Below are 24712 nucleotides of genomic sequence, written 5' to 3' on the forward strand. Positions count from 1 at the left end.
AGCTGGGGGTAGACAATGCTTGTTGACTTGAGCCATCCCCTGGTCAGAGTTGTGTCACGGGCCGGCTCTCCCTGGAACACTAGGTGTCTCTGTTAATCCACATGGCGGAAGGCACATTGCTCTTGTCCTGCTATGGCAGCAGCTCTTAAAGTTGCGCCTTTTTGTCCTGAATGGCTTCACCTTAGAACCTTCCTTTCCACCAGGAGGTGATGAAAATAAGGGAAGAATGAGAGAAACCTCCATTTATAAACGCCTGCAAATTTAGGGTGTATGAAGGGCTCCTAGTCTCAGCCTCTTTGTCCCCGTGAGAAGCTGGGTGACACTTCAATGTAACATTCCATTTTTCTTTTTCCAAGGACTTGCCATGAAGCTTTGGTCTCTGTGGGAGGATCTGTGGCTAATAGGACCATCATTTTGCTTGGTTCCCCTTCAACATGGACATAATGAATAGTTACTACAATAGTATTGTATAGACCTTTTTAGATTCAAATACAAAATGTCCTTTAATCTTCATAACAATCCTGTGAGTCACATGAGATTATTCTCATTTAACAGATAAGGATAATAAAGCTCATAGAGGTGATGTGATATAATCAGATCACACAAAGCCATTGACCTAATTCTTTTGCCTCCCAGATCCAGAAGATAAAGGTAGCTGAGGATTGGAAGATGTGATGCTCTTCTACCTCTCTCAGCAGTCTCGGGGGAAGTGGAGATGTTGATTAATAACTAGTTCTCCGACACTGTGCTAGGTTCTTTCTGTTTATCAACCAATTTAACCCTCACAACAACTTCATGAAGTAGGTGCTGTTATTATCTCCATTTAGCAGATGAGGAAGTTGAGGCTCAAAGAGGTGAAGTAACCACTTACCCCAGTTTACCTAACCAGAAAGTTGCAGGGAGAGTCCACAAACCCTAACAGTTTAACTCCAAATCCAGTACTTGTCATCACCACTTAAGTTGCGTCTAGTGATGACATACTTCTGTTTTATAGGAGTCACACAAATTTGTCGCATTGAGCACACTTCTGCTGTGACTCCTGGTAAAAAAAAGAAAAAAGTAAAAGTTTTAGGATGCTGTCTCTTACCACATAGGCAAAGACAAGCAAGTAATTGGAGCAGTTGCCTTGAAAAATAATCAGACTGTAAAGCTGCCATCATAGAAAAATTTGTTCATGTGTATTTTCTACTTTAATCGGAATGTTTAGATGGTTGCCTGGGTCCGTGCTATTCTTCCTAAGGAAGGGTGTTGCTGTTATTAAGGATAGTAGACTCCGTTCCAGCTTCCCAATTTTGATATGTTTCTTAACCAGTTGATTCCTATTTTCCTGACTCGTGTTTTGCTGTCAGTTTCAGCTTCTTCCACTGGCCTTCTTAAGAATTCTGCATAGTCAATAGGATGCAAATAAATGGAAACATATGCACTCCCTGCATGTGGGAAATGCCGCTGTTGGCTGTCCTGCTGCTTAGCTGCCTTTGCAGTGGGATGCTTCAGCTTCCAATTGAGGCTTTGCATCTTTGGGGGCTGATCTGACTGCTACTGACAGATCCAGGTGATGGAGCTAATACGGCATTCACGGCAAGTTCAGTTCACAGGCTCCTCCCTCAGCTTTGGATCCGAAAGCCCCTTAGGCTCCAGCTCCTTTCGCTCTGGGCCCGTTTATACGTCTTCAGTGAACCTAACTTCTGTGCCACAGCTGATCGCATGCGCTGGAGCTTGTTGCTGAGATTGTAGGTGGGGAAGAGGTTCTACTGGGGTTTACCATGGTGGGGACTGGGTTAGACTGCTGCTCAGAAGCCAGATCTGATGTTGAACGCAGGTGCAGACCTGTCAGCCACACAGCTAGGTGAGTTAGCTCTACTAGACAGTGTTGGACAATTCTGTTGTCTGAAATAGAAACCAGTATGGTGGCAGGCTGTCCATGTGCCACGTGGTGCCCCTGCTGTGCTGGTTTAGGTCTGCCTTTCTTGTCGGTGCATCCGCTGGGCTTGGCTGCCAGCATGTTGGAAACTGGCAGTTCTGTAAAGTTTTATTTTCTTTCTAGGTGTTTCTGTCAAGGAGAGAAATACTAAAATTTGCCATTTTTAAATGATGATTTGGCATTTTTGATTCCTGGCTGTACTTCAACTGGAAGAAATTAGTCTCTGTTATTACGTTAATATTGGAAGTGCATTATCTTTTGGACTAAGAACGATGTTCTACTTTTCTTATAAATCATAGATTCTCAGGAGCCTCTGTTCTGAATTGTTTCCACACACTTGGTTCCAATGCCCCCACAGAATGGATTTTTGTAATTTTTTTCCTTTTGAAAATCAGCTGCAAGTAGGAAGGACCCCAGTGGATGAAATACAGTAGCCCTCCCAGAGAGGAGATGGAGAAAATGTTTTCTCAAACTTCAAGCCCACACGGATGTGATCTGCCTTCCACAGGTTCAGCAGGCTTTGAGGACTGAGATGGGAAATGCAAATGTAACCTCTTAGTTAAAGGCAAAGCTAAAACAAAGGAACCTTGTACATCAAATAGTTCTTACCAAAGAGCGTTTTTATGAGTGAAGTGCAAATGAAGCGTAGAACAGAGCTCCTTTAAGGGATATGAGACCCAGTTTCTGAAACGTGTGAACACTCTCTTGACTGACTGTATTAGCTGCTTCGTTGGGGTGTGAAATGCAGTGACTTACGTTCAGCACGCAGCACTGGGCCTGGCACATGTTGAACTCCCAATTTCATACCATCGTTAATAATTCCCAGGTAGAGGGGAAACATAAAGAAACTGGTTTCGATTACTTCTTTGACTTGAAATACAGGATTGCCTACCTCATTGTAGTGAATGCCTATCAATCTTTACACAAAGCTTCCTGAGATAGGATCTCCTTCTGAACATATTCCGAAAATCCCACATTCTGTCTGGAGAAAAGAGAGAAGAATCTACAGGTGTGCTTTTGAATGGAAAGGAGTCTTTGTGTCTAACATACATGAGCAATGGCTGAAGAATCCCCGGAAGGGACTTTCAAGGGGGACACAATAATACTTGTCTTCAGAGTTTTAAAGTTTTTTTAGTCTCCTTTGCTTACAGTGGCGAATTAGAGCCAGCAGGTTGAAGTTCCAAGGAAATAATTCTGGTTCAGTGGAAGGAAGTCTTTGCTAAACACTTATTTGGAGCTGTCGGTGAAAGGGACCCTCCTAGGAAGTGGGGAGGTAGCACTCAGACACTGGGACCCGCCCAACAGTTGGGCAGCTGTCTGTCAGGAAGGGGTTCGGCAGTGTGCTGGGGTCAAGTGTGAAGGCAGGCCGTTCTGTCAGTTTAGATAAATAACCTTAAAACCCTTCTACGTGGAGACCATTTGGTCCATTGATTTCTTTGCCTTAGAATGTTCTACCCACTTGTGCTGAATGTTCCACCCACAGCCATTGCTGCCCTGTAGGTGTGGAATTCAGTAGACTTTGTCCCTTGGCTCAGATCCCCCCTTTCATTGTGCCTGTTAATACCGGTGATAACTAATGTTTATTCTTCAGTTACTATGTTTCAGGATCTGTACGAAGTGCTTTCTGTGCATTGCTCTTTAAGACTCCGTATGAGATGAGTATTATTTTAATTAAGGTGTAATTGACATATTACATTGTGTTAGTTTCAGGTGTACAACGAAAGGATCCGATGTTTGTATATATTGCAAAATGATCACCATAATAAGTCTAGTTAATGTCTGCCACCATACATAGTTATGAAATTTTTCTTCTTGTGATGAGAATGTTTAGGATTTACCTCTTAGCAACTTTCAAATATGCACTACAGTATTGTTAGCTATAGTCATTGTGCTGCACGTTATATCCTCATAACTTATTTATCTTATAACTGGAAATTTGTACCTTTTGACCCCTTCACCCATTTTGGCCACTCCCCACCACATGCCTCTGACAACTACCAATCTGTTCTCTGTATCTATGGGCTTGGTTTTCTTTAGGTTACACGTGTAAGTGATATCATAACGATATTTGTCTTTCTCTGTCTGGCTTAATTCACTTAGCATAATACCCCAAGGGCCATCCATATTGTCACAAATGGTAGAATTTCCTTCTTCTTTATGACTGAATAATATTCCATTGTGCGTGCGTTTTGTGTGTGTGTTTAAATTTCACATTAAAAAAAATCCACTCATCTGTAGATGGACACTTAGTTTGTTTCCATGTCTTGGCTATTGTGAATAATGCTGCAAAGAAGATGGGAGTGCAGATACCTCTTCCAGATGCTTTTTCCTTAGGATTTAATCCAGCAGTGGGATTGTTGTACCAATTTACATTCCCATCAACAGTGCACCAGTGTTCCCTTTCTCCACATCATTGCCAACACTTGTTATCTCTTGTCTTTTTTGTCTTTTTGATAATAGCCATTCTAACAGGTGTGAGGTGATATCTCTTTGTGGTTTTGATTTGCATTTCCCTGATGATTAGTGATGTTGAGCATCTTTTCATGTACCTGTTGACCATTTGTCTTCTTTGGAAAAACATCTATTCAAGTCCTTTGCCCATTTACAAATCAGATTATTAGTCTTTTTGCTATTGAGCTGTGTGAGTTTCTTATTTTTTTTGATATTAACCCCTTATCTGGTATATAGTTTTCAAAGATTTTTCTCCCATTCCATAGGTTGCCTCTTCATTTTGTTGATCTTTTTTTTTTTTTTGCTGTGAAGAAGCTTTTTGTTTGATGCAGTCCCACTTATTTATTCTTGTGCTTTTGGTGTCTAGGCTGACCTTTTTGCCAGAGTGGTTGTAGAAATGATTCTTGGATAGAAGCTTAGATCTAAAAAACTCTGGGATCTCTGATAAACCTCATATCCCAATTCAGACTACTTATTGTATCTTTTGAATTAGCTCAGTCTTTTTTCAGCCAACTACTTATTTTCTTTGTTACTTTTTTAAAACCAGTTTTTTATCATGTTAAAATACATATAACATAAGATTGATCATTTTAAACTGTACAATTCAGTGGTAATAAGTACATTCACAGTGTTGTTCAAACATCACTACTGTCTAGTTCCAGATAGTGGTTCCACAGATAACTAGTTCCTCTATCTTTTTCATTACCCCAAACAATTCCTCTCGTAGTTATATACCCCACAGAATTAAAAACGATATTCAAACAAAAACTCGTACGTGAATGTCGATAGCACCACTACTCACGATAACCAAAAGGTGTAAACAAATGTCCCTCAACAGATGAATGGATAAGCTTAATCTGTATATCCATAGAATGGAATAATATTCAGCCATAAAGGAATGAAGTGCCGATACATGCTCCAACATGGATGAACCTTGAAGACATGATGCTAAGTGAAAGAAGCCAGACCCAAAAGGCCACACACCATATGATTCCACTTATATGAATATGTTTATTACTTTTTTCATAACTCTAAACCCACTGTGATATTTTTCACATAGTACTTTTTATTTACATTGATTTACATTTTTAGAGATAAAATTTCACTATAGTTTCTTTCTAAGCAATGATATCTATGAAATAATGTGTCTGATATGCTAGTTCCACTTTCAAATATATATTAAAATAAACAAATTTAATCCTACAAATAAAGTTAACCCATGCACCATCGAAACGAATCTGTGTGCCACCTGAAACGTACACTTATGACATTTCACAAAACAGCCTTTTGGTTCCTCTTGGCAATCAGTTCCTTCTTGAATGTGATCCACACGGCTTTCAGACTCGAGCTGTCCAACATGGCAGCCAGTAGCCATATGTGGCTATTTAAATTTAAATTCATTAAAATAAAATAAAATGGAAAATTCAGTTCCTCAGTCACACTCTCCACATTTCAAGAGCTCAGTAGCCCTAGGTGACGAGCTGCTACCGTAACGGACATCACAGATGTATGAATTTCTATCCTTGGGAAAAGTCTATTGGATGGTGCTGTCTAGAATTGGCTTTCATTCTTCCCGTTGCACTAGGGAGGTGCCCCATCTCCCAGGTCCTGTGCGTAGGTCAACCTCTCACTCAGCATCCGCACTTCCCACCACTGTTCCTGGCTGACCATTCATTCCCCAGCCAGCTCTGAAACTGACCTACTTTTCCAGTGTCACCAGGGAGGGCTCGGTGCCAGACCACAACATGGGACCTCTTCCCGCTGGTCCCCTTCCTGCTTGCTGCGCGACCAGCTCTGGACGCCCTCCATCTTGCCTCTCTCTCTTTCCCCCTCTCTTGCTCATCCTACTGCTGTGAGGATCTCCTCCCACAGAGTGCTTTCCAGCTTTCCTGAAGGGCCCTGCTCTGCTTCAGACTCCATTTTGTTTTATTATTCAAGTGGGAGAAAATATCATCCCTCCTTTTCCCAGGCTTCTCTCTCCACTCCTTTCCCTGTCTACCTTTCTCTCCCTTCCCCCCCACTTTTCCTTCTTTCTAACTTCTCTTCCTTCTTTTTCTCCTTACTACTCTTTTGTTTCATCTTTTTCTTCTTCCTACTCTCCCCACAATTATTTCCCCATAGTTGTAAAATTAATCCTTTAAAGCGATGTGGTAAACAAATAGGAAGAGGAGTTATTAAAAAAAAGAGCTTTATTCTTTCTATTATTTATTTTAAAAACCCAGCCATCATTGATATAGCAGTTTTCTTTGCTCTTTAGGAAATAATTACATTATTTTCTTTCCCATCAAGAAAGCAATCTAGCAGTTATGGGAGAAGATAGGACTATCAGGGCAGGGCAGGATTATGGAGCTGAGTCTTCTGGGGGGCAGATTTCCACACCAGAAATCCATGGCAGGATGTGAAACATTATTACTGCTGAATTTACACAGGGCCTTCAAGTTTCATTATGCGACTGGGAAGCATTTAGACTGCTGTTTAGACCAGGACATACTTAACTCTGTCCTGATGGTTCTGAGGTGTCATCCAGCACCCCAGAACATTCTCTGTGCTGCTGAGGCCTCCAGCTCTGGCCAGATGAAAATCTGATCGTGTTCATTCAGCAAATGGTCACTGATCACCTCCCATACGCTGGACGCTGTGCTCAGGGTGCAGGGCGTGTGGCACCAACTCAGACAGGGCCCATGATCCCTGGGGGAGTTTACCCTCCAGCAAAGGAGATGATTTGTAAGTGTGTGAAAAACTCTGCAACAAGGTACTAAGGGAACTGCAGAGGAAGTGATGAGAGTTCCAAGGAGGGACCTGAGGCTGGAAGCTCAGTGAACATTTTGGAAAGAGGTGAACTCTGTGCTCAGTTTTGGGGAGTCTGAGTATATGAATATTCAGGGGAGGAGAATCTTTGTATTCATTGAGACTTTTATGATATTAAATTATGGAAAACCAATTCTCTAAGTTAAAAAAACAAAACAAAAACAAAAGGATGTATTGGTCTTTTCTACTGGAAAGGCATATATGGGGTGTACGTCTTATCTGCCATATCTTGATCCAGGTGCAAATGATGTCTTCAAACCCCTCTCTCTCTCTCTTTCACTCTTTTCCCCTTTCTCTCTCATGTTTCTCTCTGTTATGGCTCACTGTTTCATCCCATTGAGATGGGAAAGAGCACATTTAAATAGGTGTGGGTTCACATACTTTTGTCACGGTATTTCCTTAAGTCAAGAGAGGCAGTATTCTCTCTAGCGGCAACAGAATATTCCCAGAGAAGGATTCTGATTGGATGAGGTTGAGTCATGTGCCCATCCCTGAACCAATCACTGTGGCCAGTGATACTCCTATTGGCCAGGTAGGGGAAAATCTATCATCAAGAAATGGTCATAGCAAGAAACATCACCTTTAACTGTTTTCCCAGTGGAAGAAAATGTAGGAACAAATAGCCAAGAAGTGGGAAATCACAAGGACACCATAAGTGTTTGGGTCTGCTCCAATGTAAGGTATGTAAAGAGCAGTTTTAGAAAGTAAGGTTGAAAGTTAAAGTTGGCTAAGGAGCATGGATTTTAGCTCTGGACATTAGGGAGCCATTTCAAGCTTTGGAGCAGAGGTGTATATAATCAGAACTGAGGTTTAGGAACATTTACCTGGCAGGCAGGCTTCAAATGAGTGTAAGGGATGCTATACAGCGAGTCTAGAGACTGGGTAAGATCTTTTAACAGCCCAGGTAAAATGTATTATTTAAAGTATTTAGGTAGTAAGTAACAAATTAACTCTGACTAGCTCAATTAAACAAAAGGAGGTAATGAACGAGGAATGATAGAAAACACATTGGGACTTTACTGGGGTATCTTGAAAAATCGAAGTAAATATTAAGCAGCCAAGGTTTGGAAAGGTCAGAAGGTGAGGCAACATTTACTGATGAAGGAAATTTACTATCACCTTTGTCCCGATCAAATAATTTCTGGTCTCTGTCTCAACCATCACGTTTCAAATTCCAGAAAAGAGAATCTGATGGTTGCAGCTTGGGAGAGGTGCACTTCCCTCTCCCACCGGATCTATTTTTTATGGCCAAAGGAGAGGAGAAGAATAGATGTTCTGGTGTATATAGTGAGCGGGGTGTGGGGGGGGGGGTGAGTTGCTGCTTTTCCAAATAAGGGAACTTATTGTGTGTCAGTAAGCCACCTACAAAGGATGCAATCTTTTTTTTTATTGGAGTGTAGTTGCTTTACAATGTTGTGTTAGTTTCTGCTGTACAGCAAAGTGAATCAGCCACACGTATACATATATCCCTTCTTCCTTGATTTCCTTCCCATTTAGGTCACCAAAGAGCAATGAGTAGAGTTCCCTGTGCTATACAGTCTGTTCTCAATAGTTATCTATTTTATACATAGTAGTGTATATATGTCAATCCCAATCTTCCAATCCATCCCACCCCTCCTTCCCCCCTTAGTATCCATACGTCTGTTCTCTATGTCTCTATTTCTGCTTTGCAAATAAGTTCATCTGTACCATTTTTTAAATTCCACATATATGTGTTAATATACGATACCTGTTTTTCTCTTTCTGACTTACTTCACTCTGTATGACAGTCTCTAGGTCCATCCACGTGTCTACAAATTACCCAATTACATTCCTTTTATGGCTGAGTAATATTCCATTGTATATATGTACCACATCTTCTTTATCCATTCCTCCGTTGATGGACATTTAGGTTGCTTCCATGTCCTGGCTATTGTAAATAGTGCTGCTATGAACATAGGGGTGCATGTATCTTTTCGAATTATAGTTTTGTCTGAGTATATGCCCAGGAGAGGGATTTTTGGGTCATATGGTAGTTCTATTTTTAGTTTCTTAAGGAATCTCCATACTGTTCTCCACAGTGGCTGTATCAATTTACATTCCCACCAACAGTGTAAGAGGGTTCCCTTTTCTCCACATCCTCTCCAGCATTTATTGTTTGTAGATGTTTTAATGACGGTCATTCTAACTGGTGTGAGGTGATACCTCATTGTAGTTTTGATTTGCATTTCTCTAATGATTAGTGATGTTGAGCATCTTTTCATGCGTTTGTTGGCCACCTGTATGTCTTCTCTGGAGAAATGTCTATTTAGGTCTTATGTGCATCTTTTGATTGGGTTGTTTATTTTTTTGTTATTGAGCTGCATGAGCTGTTTGTATATTTTGGAGATTAATCCCTTGTCAGTTGCTTCATTTGCAAATATTTGCTCCCATTCTGAGGGTTGTCTTTTCATCTTGTTTATGGTTTCCTTTGCTGTGCAAAAGCTTTTAAATTCCATTAGGTCCAAGGGATGCAATCTTGTGAGCTATATGGGCATAGAAGGAAGCAGGGTTTTTGCTGGAGGAAGGAATATGAATATTCCTAAGTTTGAATTTAGAACAGAGAGTTCAAATGAGTGGTTAGTAGATATGCTACATTTCATTTACAGTATTATTTTAAAATTAATTTACTGAATGCCTTTAGCTGGGGTTTTCATCATTCTCTATAATCTTGTATCTGGTCCGTTTCAGCCCTTGATGTTATCTGTCCTGTCTCATACCTGGAAAGCATGAGAGTTTTTGATTCCTTCCAAGAGCTCAACTTGGTGTTTGCCCAGAAAAAAAGCAAGTAGAAATGGAGCAATGGAAGACTAATCAGTATTCTGATAGATTAGGTCCCCCTGCTAATGTTCCTATCGCATCAGGGAATTTAGTTGCAAATATATTACCATTTATTGGAATTATTGTATAAAACCTGCTTTCTCCCTAAACTGTAAGTGACTTCAAGGGAAGGACCACAAGTTTTTTACTTACCATTTTATCTCCTGCATGTTGCTGGCATATAGTATAGGTACTCAATTAATATTTATTTGAATTGAGGATGTGTTTGATAAGAAATGAATTGGAGGCCTTTCGATAGATGTGCTTTTGAGGTGTTGCTTACTGGACCAAACTCTTAATTTATGGTCCATAACTTATGATCTTGGTTTTAGCACTGAATGTTCCATGCCCCGGGAAATCCCTCAGTTCTGGGAAAACTGAGATAGTTGTTCATACTACTTACAGATGTCAATCCTACCTCTTAGCCCTAGCACCGTAAAACTTCTCATTAACGCTGTGTGGTTGTTACGTACTGAATGTTTGCATTCTCCCAAAATTCACATGCTAAAGCTCTAATTCCCAGTGTGATGTTATTTGGAGGTGAGGTCTTCAGGAAGTTGTTATGGTTAGATGAGGTCGTGAGGGTGGGGCCCTCATGATGGAATTAGTGTCCTTAAAAAAGAGGAAGAGACTAGAGATCTGACTCTTTGGCCATGTGAGAACAGAGCAAGATAGTGTGTAAACCAGGAAGAGAATCCTCACCAGGATTCAAATCTGCCCAGGCGTGACCTAGGACTTCCAGTCTCCAGAACTGTGACAAATAAGTGCCTGTTGTTTAAGTCACCCAATCTATGGTGTTTTGTAACAGCAGCCTGAGCAGACTAAGAGAGTGGTGTTTTACCCCATTGACATAGGAGTGAGGTGAGACTCAGAGGAGTTGGATGATTTGCTTAAAGGCACAGCGCCAATAGTGGAGGGTTTAAAACTCAACTCTAGCTTGCAAATCCCTAATCTGCTCCTCTCTCTACCTGACAATGTTCCTAGAGTTCAAAGTACTGAGTTATGTACTCTTGTCCTCAAGTACTTTGTAACCCGGCAGAGGTGATACCGTTGTGCAGGTTATGAATAACCAGGGGGGACCCCTTTGCATCGTATTCACTGCAGATTCGTGTTTTATTTTCACAGTTCCTCTGGCAGATGGTAGTATCAGGTTGTATTAGTCAGGGTTCTCCAGAGAAACAGAAGTAGTAAGATATTTATATAGAGAAAGACATTTACTATGAGAGATTGGCTCACATGACTATGGAGGCTGAGAAGCCCCACGATCTGCCATCTCCTGGTCCCCAGCCTTTCTCCTCTGCCTTCGTTACCTCTTCGGGTCCCCAGAGACCCACCGAGCACAGGTGAACACGCTCTGAACAGATAGAGAAAGTGGGGCTCATTGTCAGAGGGCTAGAGAATACGATAGAGACCTGAGACTTTTCCTTCCCTCAGTAAATATGTACTGAACAGCTTCTCTCTGCCAGGCACTGTTCCAGGTTCTGGAAAGGGGGGACAGCCGAGAACAAGATAGACAAATCCCCTCTTCTCATGGGGCCTAAGGTTCCAGGATGGGGGGATACCCAGTGATTCTTGGATAAAGTTGCACTTTGAACTGATTCACACCATCTCATTCTGTACATTTGGGGAAGGTGAGGAGTCACATCCATGTACATCTGCCTGTTTGAGATCCTGAATAATTTGATAGCATAGACACAGGTGATCCAGGGAGTTCATAGAAACTGCTTGTCATGTTGCCTACTTTTTTCCAGCTCTCTTGGAATAGATGCTCATTGCAGGGGATGAATCCATTGACCCCTGTGCCAGCCAGTTCCAAATGGTTAGGTGAGGCAGAGCCATTAGAGGTTCATGGTGATATGTTCAGTACTATTTTGATAGTGTTACAAAATACTATCCAGAATTTCAAGAATTTCCACATCCCCCATCATGTTCCTGAAAAAACCACACATATAAGGAGCAAGAGATCCTGAGAACTGCTTTACTAATGGACACTCAGGCTGCCAATAATTCCTGATAAAGTGGAATTAGGGCATGCATCTTAGATCCTACTATAGATCCTGTTCCCACTGCAGACCTTTGGCCAAATGGGTCAAGCATGTTGTCTAGTGATGGGGTAGATAGAATGGTCACACTTACAGAGAAAGCTTTGCCCTAACTTACTCCATGTTTTAAACTTAGAAATTGTATTACAAAAGATAGTTGGTGGGGCATGTCCTCAGAAAGTCACCTTTGGCTCAGGTGTGCTCACCAAGCAGAGATGGGAAGCCCAGGAGTCATGAAGGGCAGGCTGGCACCTGGGTCAGCACTCTTGCACCATAGCCTGGTCCAGGGGTACCTGGGGCTCTGAGTAATCAGATTAGCTTGGGGTAGGGGCCTACAGGGTTCATTGCCTCCCTTGGAAAACTGGGATTAGCAGTCAAAATGATCCTCGAGCATCTAAGAGAAAGCCTTTTAATTTCAAATTTTAGAAGGAAAAAAGATAAATATGTGAAACCGTGACACCTACTACTACCCCCACTGTCATCATTTACCAGACACCATTATGTGCCAACACTCTGCTGGTCACATTACATACCTCTCTCATTAAATGTCATCTAATGTGATCCCTATAATTACACAGAGATGTGGCTATCATAACTTGACTTTTACAGAAGAGGAAATGGATGCCCTGAGAATTTAGGAGACTTACTTGGGACTGGGAGCCACAGAACTGCATGCTAACCCAGGCTTTCTGATTCCTAAACTAAACAGTCGTCTTGCAGAATTGCTTCTCTACAGTTGTTGCACAGGAAATAAACGTTGAATGAGCAAGTTCCCAGCAACCTATGCCTGCTCATTCATTTGTTCGGTTATTCAACAAATACTTTTAAGCTTGTACTGCAGGACACTCTTTTAGGTGTTTTAGAATCGCAGTGATCAAAAGAAAGATCTCTGCCTTTTTGGAGCTTACCACTCCTGTTCTAATTTTTTTTAATTAGTATTGCTTAGCCAAGACAACTAACATTATTATTATCATTTTTGAATTGGCCACAATGGAATTTGAGAAAGAGTAAATACTCCCCTCTCTTTTTTTAACCCAGTTTTGTTTCTTTGTTTTGGGTTTTTTTTTCTTCTTCTTCTTCTTCATTATGCTGCAGTTTCTGAGTCCGTTTTGAATTATGCTGGCCTGGATTATGCAGATCTATGTGTTGGAGTTATTACATTTCTGTCCTGACATTTAAGTCTCAGCTCTTCGGTCATGCCTTTGGTAATCATTCAGGGGAAATGAGAAACCACCAATGAGTATATGAAGTTAAGAACCGGGGCAAAGAGGAAAGTACACTCATTAAGAGACTTGCTGAAAAGAAATGGTGTGAGGGCGTATTCGGGGAAGGTGTGGTGCAGGAGTTGGGAGTCGAAAAACCATGAGTTTGCTCTAAAGAGAGGATTTGTGCCCAAAAGGGAATGGTTAATGGAGGATGAGAGGGTGCTGAGAAACACATCAAAGTGGAAGGGATTTCAAACCACCAAGAGGAAGACGGAAAGCGCCAAACTATTTTGTAAAAATGAGAGTGTCTTGAGAACTGAAAAAGGGTAAAGAAAACAGTGACTCTGTTTCCAAAAACATGTAAATTAAATGACAAATGAAAAAAATGGTGACACTAAAGCAGTTTGAGGAGGCATTTAAGGGCTAGTGCGATTCAGGAAAAGGCCTGGGGAACATGAGAAATAGCAAAGCAGATGGAAAATTAACTGAAAATTGAGACACACTGAATGGGTTCTGGTGGCATTTATGAAACAGTAAGAGAATTATAGTCTGAAGGGAAATAGTGAATAATAATATGTCTAGAGAACATTGTGAATAATCAGATTTGGAAAGTTAAAGGAGACTTACGAGGCAAAAGAGAGAAAATAGAAATCTGGAGGAATGAGACACTTTAAGTAATAGTTGAAAGAGCTTATGCAGCCCATATATGGTTGGCCTTTGACAAAAAGAAAGAAGGATCCTGGCAATGAGTACCCAGAATGGCCGCAATAAGCCCGGCTTTAAAAGGATGAGGTTGCATTTGGGGTGGGATGTTAGGAAGTATGACAGAGTGGAAAAAAACAATACATGGAAACTTTATGTAAAGGTTAACTGCTATTTAAGCAACAGCTGTGTACCAGGCCCTGGGCCGGACATTTTATGTGCAGTATTGCTAATTCCACCCACACACCTGGGAGTGCGGGATCTGTTAGGTTAAACCACATGAAACCATCATGGTTACTTCATACGGTTTAACCTGATCTGTTTTTACAAAGAAGGAAGTGGAAGCTCAGAGAATTTTAAATATATGACCCCAAGTGGCACAGCTGGGGAATAGCAGAGGCAGGCTTTGATCCCAACAATTGCTAGCAATAGCAATTCATTCTTTAATTCACTCTGCGCCTATCTATTTTAGCACCAGCCATGTGCCAGGCACTCTGTTCGGCACTAAAAATACAATAGAAAACAAGGCATAAGAGGTCCCTGCCTTCATGATGCACACCGTCCATCTGCTGGTTAAAAAACAAGATGAAACACCAAAGATGGTCCAGGACAGCTGTCCAGTAGAAACATAATGTAGTCACTTATCATCTCAAATTATCTGGCCACACAGTGAACGAGTAAAAAGAAGATGAAATTAATTTTAATAATGTATCCTACTGTGACCACAGTGTCTAAATTTTTTCAACATTAAATGAATATAAAATTGTTTATGAGATCTTTTACACTATTTTTTCATACAAAGTCTTCCAAATCCAGTATGTCGTGCCCTTACGGCACATTTCTATTCAGACTAACCACACTTCAAGTACTCCATAGCCACCGGTTGGTGGTGGCTACCATGTTAGAGCAGATCTAGAAAGACCTTGATAATTCTGGCCCAATTTCTTTGCAGTCATAATATAGGGAAAACAGTCCACCTGTTTTTCCATGTTATTTCTGATCCCCGTACACCAGCATTTCACAGGGCACAAAATGCAAGCCGTAGAGAAATGTTTCTTTCACCTGGACTTCAGCTTCATACACGCGAGGCTGTAGATACCAAAGGAAATTTGTGGGCATGTGCATCACATAATTTACATATTTTCTGTTATGTATTTCACTGATTAAAAAAACAACAACAACTTGACACTTTACCATCAATGGACGATAATAACACAGAAGTGGACCCTCTGCAAACCATCAGAGCCTCCGCCATGTCCACGTTTTGCCAGCATGTCTTCATGTGTTTATTGCTCCTGGTGGAAACATCGAAGATGTAGTTCGAAGCTTAGCAGCAGCCAGAATTTCTGATATTTCATCTGGTCACTAAAAGTTTTGTAATCAATTTTCAAGAGATAAACAAAACAGTGATAAGATTTTACTGTTTAATACAAGTGCCCAGCAGGTGTTAATGGGGACCAAGCAGTGGGGTGTATAATGGTTTTTCCCTGGGTAAAGAATTCTGCTCTGGAGTAAGTTTAAGTGGGAAGAAAGCCTGTGGAAATACGGATCATCCTTCCTAGAAATTAGATGGGGGAATTGAAGGTAATGGGTACTTGCTCCCTGCCAACTTCATAATGAAATTACTGTTCAGCAAATATTCTTGTTAGAGTTTTTTTTTTTTTCTCCTTCCCAGGGGACTGAAGACTTTTAATGGGAAGGGAGGGAGTGAGGGAGGGAGGGAGGGAGGGAGGGAGGGAGGAAGGAAGGAAGGAAGGAAGGAAGGAAGGAAAGGAAGGAAGAAAGAAGGAAAGAAGAAAGGAAGGAAGAAGGAAGGAAAGAAAAGAAAGAAAGAAGGAAGGAAGAAGGGAAGGAGGGAGGGAAGGAAGGAAGGAAGGAAGAAAATAGACAATATTAACATAGAGTGTGTAGACTCATTGGTCCAGAATACTGATTTTTAAAGGAACACAGAACAATGTGGAGTGTGAGAATTTCCATATAGTCGTTTCCATATAATCTGAAGAAGATGGATTGCATCTAAATAATGTCCCTGCTAACTCCATCTGATTTCACTACAAAATGGGAGAAAAGGAAATGAGCAGGGGAAACAGAGATGGGGAATTAAAGAAGAGGGAGATTTAAGTAGATTCAGCTGGCGTATCAGAAGAAGACTGGGTGCTCAACAGGGCATGCTAGCTCCTAGATTAAAATGGTGACCGTGACATCGGTTCACACCACATAACCCTGTGAATGGCTCTCCCCGGGCCAGGGGTCCAAGTCAAACCCAAAGCGTTCGTCCTCTGGTCTGCCGTTTCCAAACACATATCAAATTGGATATTTTCAAACCTCTTGCTAATGGACTAAATTTTTCAGTTTCACCCACATTTGGGGTGTTAGATTGACCCAATGTGAACTCTGTTCACTTCAAATTATTGTATAATCAAAACTTGGCTTGAGAGCTTTTATTGGATTCAGTAAAAAACAACAAACAAACAAACTAAAACCCTCGATGAATCAGCAGGCCTAACTATGAGTCTTGGACTGCAGAGACAGAATGACTTGGTTACAGATTTCCTGCCAGCCCAGGTAAAGTCCACTGGTGGGCTTCGTCTGCAATTTTTATGCTGAAATTCCATGGACAGTGTTCCATCGTGACATTCCATGGGTCTTTGCCCTTGGCCTTGAAGTTTCCTCCATGCGGTGAATCACTCCTCTACTTAAAACCTTTTGTGATCCTCATGGCCATCTGCACAAAATCCAGACCTTTAGGTCCCTTATGATCTAGCTTAAGGGATGCTCTCCAGCCAAATCCCCCTGCCTGTCAGCTGTACTAAGCTATTTCCCCTAGCGTGTCACTTCCTTTGCTGCCTCTTCCTTGTTTAAGATGACTCCTCTGCTCTGAATGCTCTTCTCCACCTCTCCTCAACCCCTTTACTCTTGAAGATTCCCAGGAAGTCCTCCCTACGTTGCAGAGATTGCGTTAGGGACGCTTCCCCTACATTCTCATGACTTATACTTACTGTGGCCTTCTATGTACTGTCATCGTTTATGTGTCTATGTCACTGAATTGTGAGGATGTAAGAGGGGCCACAGGCACTGTGTTTTTTATTTCTGTGTTTATGGGACTCACCATAAGGCCTGACACACAATAGACATTCAGTAAATCGTTGTTGAATCGGCAAATTATCTTCCTAGGAAATGATCAGCGATGCCTCAGATGTGCCAAATAGAATCGTGATTACCCTTTGCTTCTTCTAGAATAGCAGTGTTTGATTTTTCTGTTTTTAAACAGTATTTTGTTAAAAATGAAAACTATCTGCAGAAAATTTGGAGAATACAAAGATACACAAAAGAAAATGGAAAGTACCTGGGATCCTTCCATGCATAGACAAACCCTATTTTTATCCTCTTTTCTGCTTGTTTAACATTAAATAGCAAGCATTATCTTCATGCCATTAACTTGTCTCAAAAACATGATTTTTTAAGGACTCAAAACAGTCCATTGAATGGATACACAAAAATGTTCTTTGCCTTTTCCCCAATTTCTTAACCTTGTCCTTGGAGACCTGATTCTTCCCCCATAGGACACAGTCAGGTCTTCTGCACTGTGGCTGTCCAGGGGCAGACATGTGATCAGTTAGGCCAATCTCTCTTTTTGGAATTATTTTTGTAATCTAGTCCTCTTCCTTAATATTTTACTTCTTTAGCTACTTTTGTTGTTAAAGGAATATAATGCAAAAAAATGCTATGACTTTGAGGTACCCTGTCTTTCTGGGGAGGTCTCTGAATGCTTCTAACCACCATACTGTATTTACTGAGTGTCTGCTAAGTGGTGTGTTTTCTTGGACGTCTTTAACATCATATTTTTCTCATGCTGCAAGGAGATGTGAACCCCTGAGAAGCCTCCCTCCCAAATCCTGGGAAATGAGCTCTGTCTTGCTCTGCATCAGAGCCGAGTGTGACTACAGGCGAGGTGGTTTGAGGCGGGGGTGTGGGAGGTAGAGATAAGAGTATTGTAAAGAGACAGACATCACTTGTGACAAAGACAACTGCACAGTTGTTGTATAGGGCAGACATCGAGGAGCCATCCTTGACGCCCCTCTCTCCACCACCCTCATGTCTAACCCATCACTGAATACCTGCTCAGTATTTCTCCACTTGTGTTGCTGCTCCTACTCTTCCTTCTCCTCCTCTTTTGGGGCCACAACGGGACCAAAGCCAACACCATCTCTCACCTGAATAATAAGAGCACTGTGACCAGCCCCCCTCTACCTACTGTGGTCCCCTGCAAACCTATTCTGTACATAACATTTAAGTCATATTATACTGATACAAGAAAAGTCTGATTATATCACCTCCTTGATTAAAGTCTTCAATGTCTTTCTATTGTTTTAAAATGAAGATAAAACTCCTTAACATGGCCTGAAAAGCTTTGCACTGTCTGCCCCTATTTACCTTCTCACTCACACCACACCCCCCATTTCCCTGTCTCTCTCTGCTTTGGCCTCACTGGTTTGCACTCAGCCCTTCATAAACACTACCACAGGACCTTTGTACATGCTGTCCCCTTTGCCTGGAATGTGCTTACATCTTTTCTGATCTAGTTAATGCTGAGTCATCCTTCAGGTCAAGCTGCACTTCCTTATAGAAGCCTTGCCTGACCCCTGTTTCACTTTCACATAGCACACCCTGCCCCCTCTATTGTAGCACTTTTCATAGTTCAGTGATTAACCAATTAATACCTGTCCTCTCCCTTAGACTATAAGCTTTAAGAGGACAGAGATCATGTCTGTTTCTTCTTTATTGCCAACCAACTAGCTGAGTCCTGACATGTAGCAAATATTTGATAAATATTAGTTGAATGAATAATGAATGAATGGGATATCATTTCTTTGACGTTGTATACCATGTGGTTTATGAGCAAGCAGTTTCCTTTAGGGAAGCTTGTTAAAACATGCTTTCAGATCCTCCTGTAAGAAGATCATTTGAACAGAAGTTCAATGTTCTATAGTCTGGCAGGACAAATATGTTCTATCCCCTGTGCTTTCTGCAATAAATTACTAATGCCTGTACAGGATTGGGGATTCTGGGATTGATTACAGGCTCATGAAAAAGAATGCATGGAAGTTAGCAGAGCCTGTGTGGGTACTGATGCTTCCACAGATAAGAGGCTCCTTCTGATGAGTTTACACCTTCTCAGTTTTATGCTGATGGTGGCATCCACTTATTTGTTTGAAACCTCTTTAATTCTTCCCTAAACATTTGTTTTTCTCTTCCTCTCTCTAGATTTATGGTCAATGTGACATGGGATGGCAAAGACTTGTCCTTCACTGAGGAAGGCTATCAGGTGCACCCCAGGCTGGTGGTCATCGTGCTGAACAAGGACCGCGAATGGGAAAAGGTGAGCATCCTCCTGTGTGCCGAACACAGGGGAGGCAGGACAGGTGTGGGCAGCAAGGGAGCTCAAAGTACTCCTTTTCCCAAAGTATTTCCCTCTGAGCAGCTCCACATGTCATTCCATGACCCTTGATGGAACAAGGCAGACAGATACTGTAAAGTGGAGGTGCTTTCCCTGGGTGAACTGTGGCAGTTGTGTGCTGTTCGTTGTGTTGGGTTCTCAAATCTGAGTAGGTAGTGTCCTTGAAAGACTTAAGGTAATTTAAAAGCAGTGAAGTTTGGTTCACATCATTGCAGTAGCAAGTGTTCACTCTCTGGCAATGATCACACCAGTTTGCCTAAACCTCATAATGGGGTACGATATTCACACATTTTGCCCTACGAATGAACCCCTTGTATTTTCATGTACTTAGTCTTTTGCTTTGAATCAACTCATTTCCAAAACTTAAATGTATCGCTTCTGCAAATCATGGATTGGAGAGGGTTGTATTTCTTGTAAAGCACATTTTCTAGAACATATATAATAACTATAAAAAATCAATATTCAGGAAAAGCTCATCTGAGATACGGCACAGGGGACTTTCTAGAGTTATGGCAATATTCCTTGTCTTGAACATTTGTCAAAATGCATCAGACTATCACACAAGATTTGTTTCATTGCATGCCATTGTATCTAAATTAAAAGATATATTTTGAAACTGTTCAAATTGAGATTCCCTGCACAATTAATTACCAATGTTTACTGAGTTTTCATACTTAACTCCCTGACACGAGTACTAGTTATGACAACAGTAGCCATTGTTTATTGAACGCTTACTTGATTTTTGCTTTAGGCGGTACACCCAAGCTCTGAGTGACGACTTGGTTTATTCATTCATTCCACAAATGTTTATTCAGTGCCTGCGATGTGCCAGGCACTATTCTTGATGCTTGGAATCTATCAGTGAACAGGAGAGACAAAACAACAATTTGTGATTCATGGAACTTAGACGCTGGCGTGTGTGTGGAGAGGGATGGGTTGGGATTTTGTGCACTTTTGTGATGCTTGAGGAAAGCACTGGATTCTGTCCCCGGGTGTTACCTCTGCTCTTCCCTCTGGTAAACCCTGCAGCCCACTGTCCTAAGTGGCTCACATCTCCATGTCTGAGCTGGTTCCTTTATGTATCTGGGACTTTGAACATGCTTTTTTTTTTTTTTCTTTCCTGTAATGCTTCCCTGTATCCTTACTTTCTTTTATTCATCCTTCAAATTCTGGCTTCTCTCTCCTCTTGCAAATGGAAAGTCAAAATGCAAGTTATTTTTTTCTTGTCCATAATAAGAGGTAGAGAACTTGAGCCTTTCTGCCTTTTGTTATTACATTTTGGAGTTATTTTTCAACCTTTTGAAGTTACACAGTCTGAGGATCACTTTTGGAACTGTAAAATCATTCTCGTTGGTTGGATTTAACCAGTCCTGGGTCAGGCTTGGCTCACACCTGTGGATTCTCTGTGCTGCCTTTGGACGTACCTCATTTGCCAGGGAGCCTGTTTACAGGGAGGCCACTGTAGTGCAGGTGATAACATTGCATAAAAGAAGGCGGCCCTTGATAGGCTTCATTTCCACATACAGAAAATACCCTTTTAATATATTGTGTGTCCTCCTCCAAATTTCTGTTGAAATATAGCAATTTCCCAAAAAGGCAGCTCCGGGAATTGCTGCGGAGTTGAGCTCAGAATGTACAAATGCTTCCTGTAGTTGGTCTATTCTCTCAGCGCTCAGGGGAACCAGTGCTTCAGAAATAACTCCTTGTGCTTCTGTCTCAAAGAAAGAGGAAGCCAATGGAGCAGGTAAATGCCAGTCATGTTATCCTTAAAGCCGTCCCCCAGCAGCACATGCTGGTACAGCCGGTCAGCAGAGGGGAAGGTCTGCAGAAGGAGGGAGCTGTTATTCTGGGACTCGGGAGATTTCTTTTCATCTCTGAGGTCACTCAGTGGAGTCACTAGAAGCAGCATGTACTGAGGGTGTCTTGGAAAACATGACAAGCCCTTAGAGGGACATTTGCTTTCTGCTGGGCCTTTGTGTGCAGCTGGCGTGGATCAGTCCAGTGCTGTGCACAGTGCCTGCTTGTGTTCAGCAGACATAGAACTCAGGTCTGAGCAGACTTTCCTCTTGTAAATTGGGACTTCCATGCCCTCTGCCTCTCCTTTTTTTTTCGATGGCTTTGCTCTGCATTAGAGCTTAGTGGGTCCAAGCCTTCCCAGAGATGCTTGGAAATAATACCCTGGTTACAAGCCAATTGGCAGCCCAGGCCGATACAATAAACACCCTCTGTGGGCCAACTCTATGGCCAACATTCCATCTGCACCAGAGTGATGCAAGGATGAATGGGATACCACCCCTCTCCTCAAGCAGCTCACGACTGAGCCTTGTCTGGGGAGAGAGGGGTGGACTTGCCTTGGTCAAGTGGGTAAGTCTTCACGAGGGTGGGGACATTGAGTGAAAGATTGGATCTCTCCATGGTGAATCATCTTAGTAACTACTAGAAAAAATGCTTTGGGAATAATTCTATTTACCATTTTAGGGTTACACCAGTCTAAAATGAAAAAATATGTGTGTATATGCACATGCATATAACATACATACAGACTAGTTTTAAAAAGCATATATATTTAGAGAGAAAGAAAGAGGGAGAAAGAGAGAGGGGGAGGGAGAGAGATTTAAAGAAAGGTTTTTAAAGCAGTTTTGACTTCAAGCATGAATGGGACAAAAATCATAAATATTAAAGTAAAACAACCCTCTTCTCTTCTAGAGAAGCTCTAATTAAAGATGGTAGAGATGCCCCAGAAGACAAAAGGGAGACCCATCATTACGTCTTCCTGAATGAAGGGCCCCATTCCCGTCTCTCTGATGTGTCTGCTTCCCTCTTTATTCTCACCACTCTGTTTGCATTCTCTTTGGTGCCCTTGATCTCAGTTGCTTTCCACACTGTGATGACTCCCAGATCCTCTCTCCAGCCCAGATCTCCTGATCTCCAGACTTGGCACCAGGACTCCCTTACACGGACAGCCCACAGACCTCCACTTCATCTTGTCCAAAGCCAAAGTCACCATCTTCTTCTCTCAAATATGGTTATTCTCCTGTGTCCCAGCAAAGAAAGCTTCATTCTTATCCTCCCAATATCCTCCAAGCCCTCATAGTCACTTGTCATCTGCTCATTCTCTGTCTCAGTTTCTGTCTCTTTGAACACTTTCCTCTTTTTGCCAAGGGCACCCCTTCCATTGATTCTACATCTGGATAATCCAAATCAGGCCATGTCCTTACCACTTTGTACAAACCTGTATACTAACTCCTAAGAGTGTTAGCAGCATGTGTTTTAATAATTTGCTTGCATGTTCATCTTCACTTGGACTGTGAGCCCCATCAGAGAAAGGTCTGTTCCTTCCACATGTTTCTTTGGCTGTACCACAAGGTGCTATTTCTTTTTTTTTTTTTTGCGGCTCGCGGGCCTCTCACTGTTGCGGCCTCTCCCGTTGCGGAGCACAGGCTCCGGACGCGCAGGCTCAGCGGCCATGGCTCACGGACCCAGCCGCTCCGCGGCATGTGGGATCCTCCCGGACCGGGGCACGAACCCGTGTCCCCTGCATCGGCAGGCGGACTCTCAACCACTGCGCCACCAGGGAAGCCCACAAGGTGCTATTTCTAATGCCTAAAAGGGCCTCTATACAATCTGCTGGTAATGCTGACTTCAATCACCATTTACTAAGAGCTACTCTATACCAAGAACTATGCTGAGAGTTTTATGTCCATGAGCTCATTTAGGCATTTCAACAACTCATCTACAGTAGGTATTCTTATCCTTGCCTCATAAATGGAAATTCCAGTTCAGAGAAGCCAGGGACCTGCTTCAGATCCTGCATGTGGTAGAAGCAGGATGTGAATGGAGGACTGCCTGACCGCAGGCTGCATTCCTAATTCCTACATCGTACTGAATTACAGCTGGTGGGAAAGGAATATTTTAGAGGAGAAATTAAGGGAGTTCCTCCTATCCTTAGAGTGACACCCACCTCCTTATTCTCACTGGATGCAGCAGATTTCACTCAAACCCAACCAGTTGGAACTTGGGGTATAAGCATTTATCTCGTCGCACAGGCCGTCTCTTTTGTTCTATAGAAGTTCCACCTTCCAGTCTGGCTCACTGAAGAAGGGGTGGTACCCTGTTCCTGTGTCTTGTGCATAATGAAGCAGATGCCAGTTAAAGAATTCCTAGTACAGATACGATAAAGGAGATCTTAGAAAAAGCTAAGATTGATCCCCAGTTCTGGCTGTGGCATATCAGTGTGTTACCAGATCTATCGAGGCTTTCACCCACAATGGTGTATGCATGGGGTGCAGTTTTCCCATGGTGGGGTCTCTAATTAGAGAATGTCACAACTCCCTCCCTTCTAAATCATTGTATTTTAACTACCCCTCCATCACTTTCCCACCACATTTAACCTAGATGGCTTGGTGAGTCTCAGGAACTCATGTGCAGAAGATTTCTAGTGTGTGTGTTTGCTTGTGTGTATGTGTGTGTGTATGGTATCAGTTATCTGCCAAAAGGTTCATCCTGCTAAAAGATGGAAATATTTATGCAAACATTATACTTGGCATCTGCGTACACATACTCCAATGATTATGTTAAAGAAAATCACGGAGGAAAATTATAATGGAGAGGACACCAGTAAGTTACAGTTGATAGAACAATTGTGCGAATTGCTAAAACTGAAGTGCATTGTTTATACGTCCTACAAGCAGCCAGAAATACATTATGGCTTCTACTATGTGCTTGCTTTGCTTAGAAAAACGATGGCAGTGCATTGATGAAGCCATGAATTCTGGCTATGACTAGCACTGAGAGAATACTGTCTGTTTTCAGGTTTTCACTTTTTCCTTTACCACTATATCTCTGGTGCTCAATAGCTGTGACTCAATAAATATTTATAGAATGGATACGAGAATGAAAGGATTTTTTTTCACGAACTTCCCCAAATGAGGAACAGCTGTTATTGTGGTCATTTTACATGTGTGGTCCTGTGGGCTACCCATATCAGAGTAACCATGGGAAAGATGTAAAGGTGCTAAGGCTTTTGCGGTACTAGCACTACCTCAAACCTACAGAATAATCATTTCTGATTCTGCTTTTTCTTAAGCTCCCCTAGCAATGCCCATTAAAGATATAGAACTACTGCTTTAGGACATGGATTTACTCTTTGTTATCTTGAAAAAATGGTTTCATCTAGGTCATCCTGGCTATCAAGATTTCCTGCTTCCTGTCTTTGTCCCTCTTTCTTCCTTTGGAATACACAGCTTAGTAGCAATGCTAACGAGCAGTGGTACGGGAGAAAAGGAAA

The 24712-nt window shown here is 41.9% G+C and overlaps 1 protein-coding gene across 1 annotated transcript in view; it reads left to right on the top strand.

Annotated features, from left to right (window-relative positions):
* Positions 1–24712, top strand: part of GRIN2A (glutamate ionotropic receptor NMDA type subunit 2A) — a gene marked incomplete at both ends in the record, with an annotated part of 362339 nt that overhangs the window by 228295 nt on the left and 109332 nt on the right. Inside the window, one exon of the mRNA XM_082671041.1 lies at positions 19233–19347. Coding sequence (XP_082527167.1) covers positions 19233–19347 — 115 coding nt within the window. The remainder of the gene's footprint in view (positions 1–19232; positions 19348–24712) is intronic.

Source organism: Grampus griseus (assembly GCF_964374135.1).
Source record: "Grampus griseus genome assembly, chromosome: 14".
Taxonomy (NCBI): Eukaryota; Metazoa; Chordata; class Mammalia; order Artiodactyla; family Delphinidae; genus Grampus; species Grampus griseus.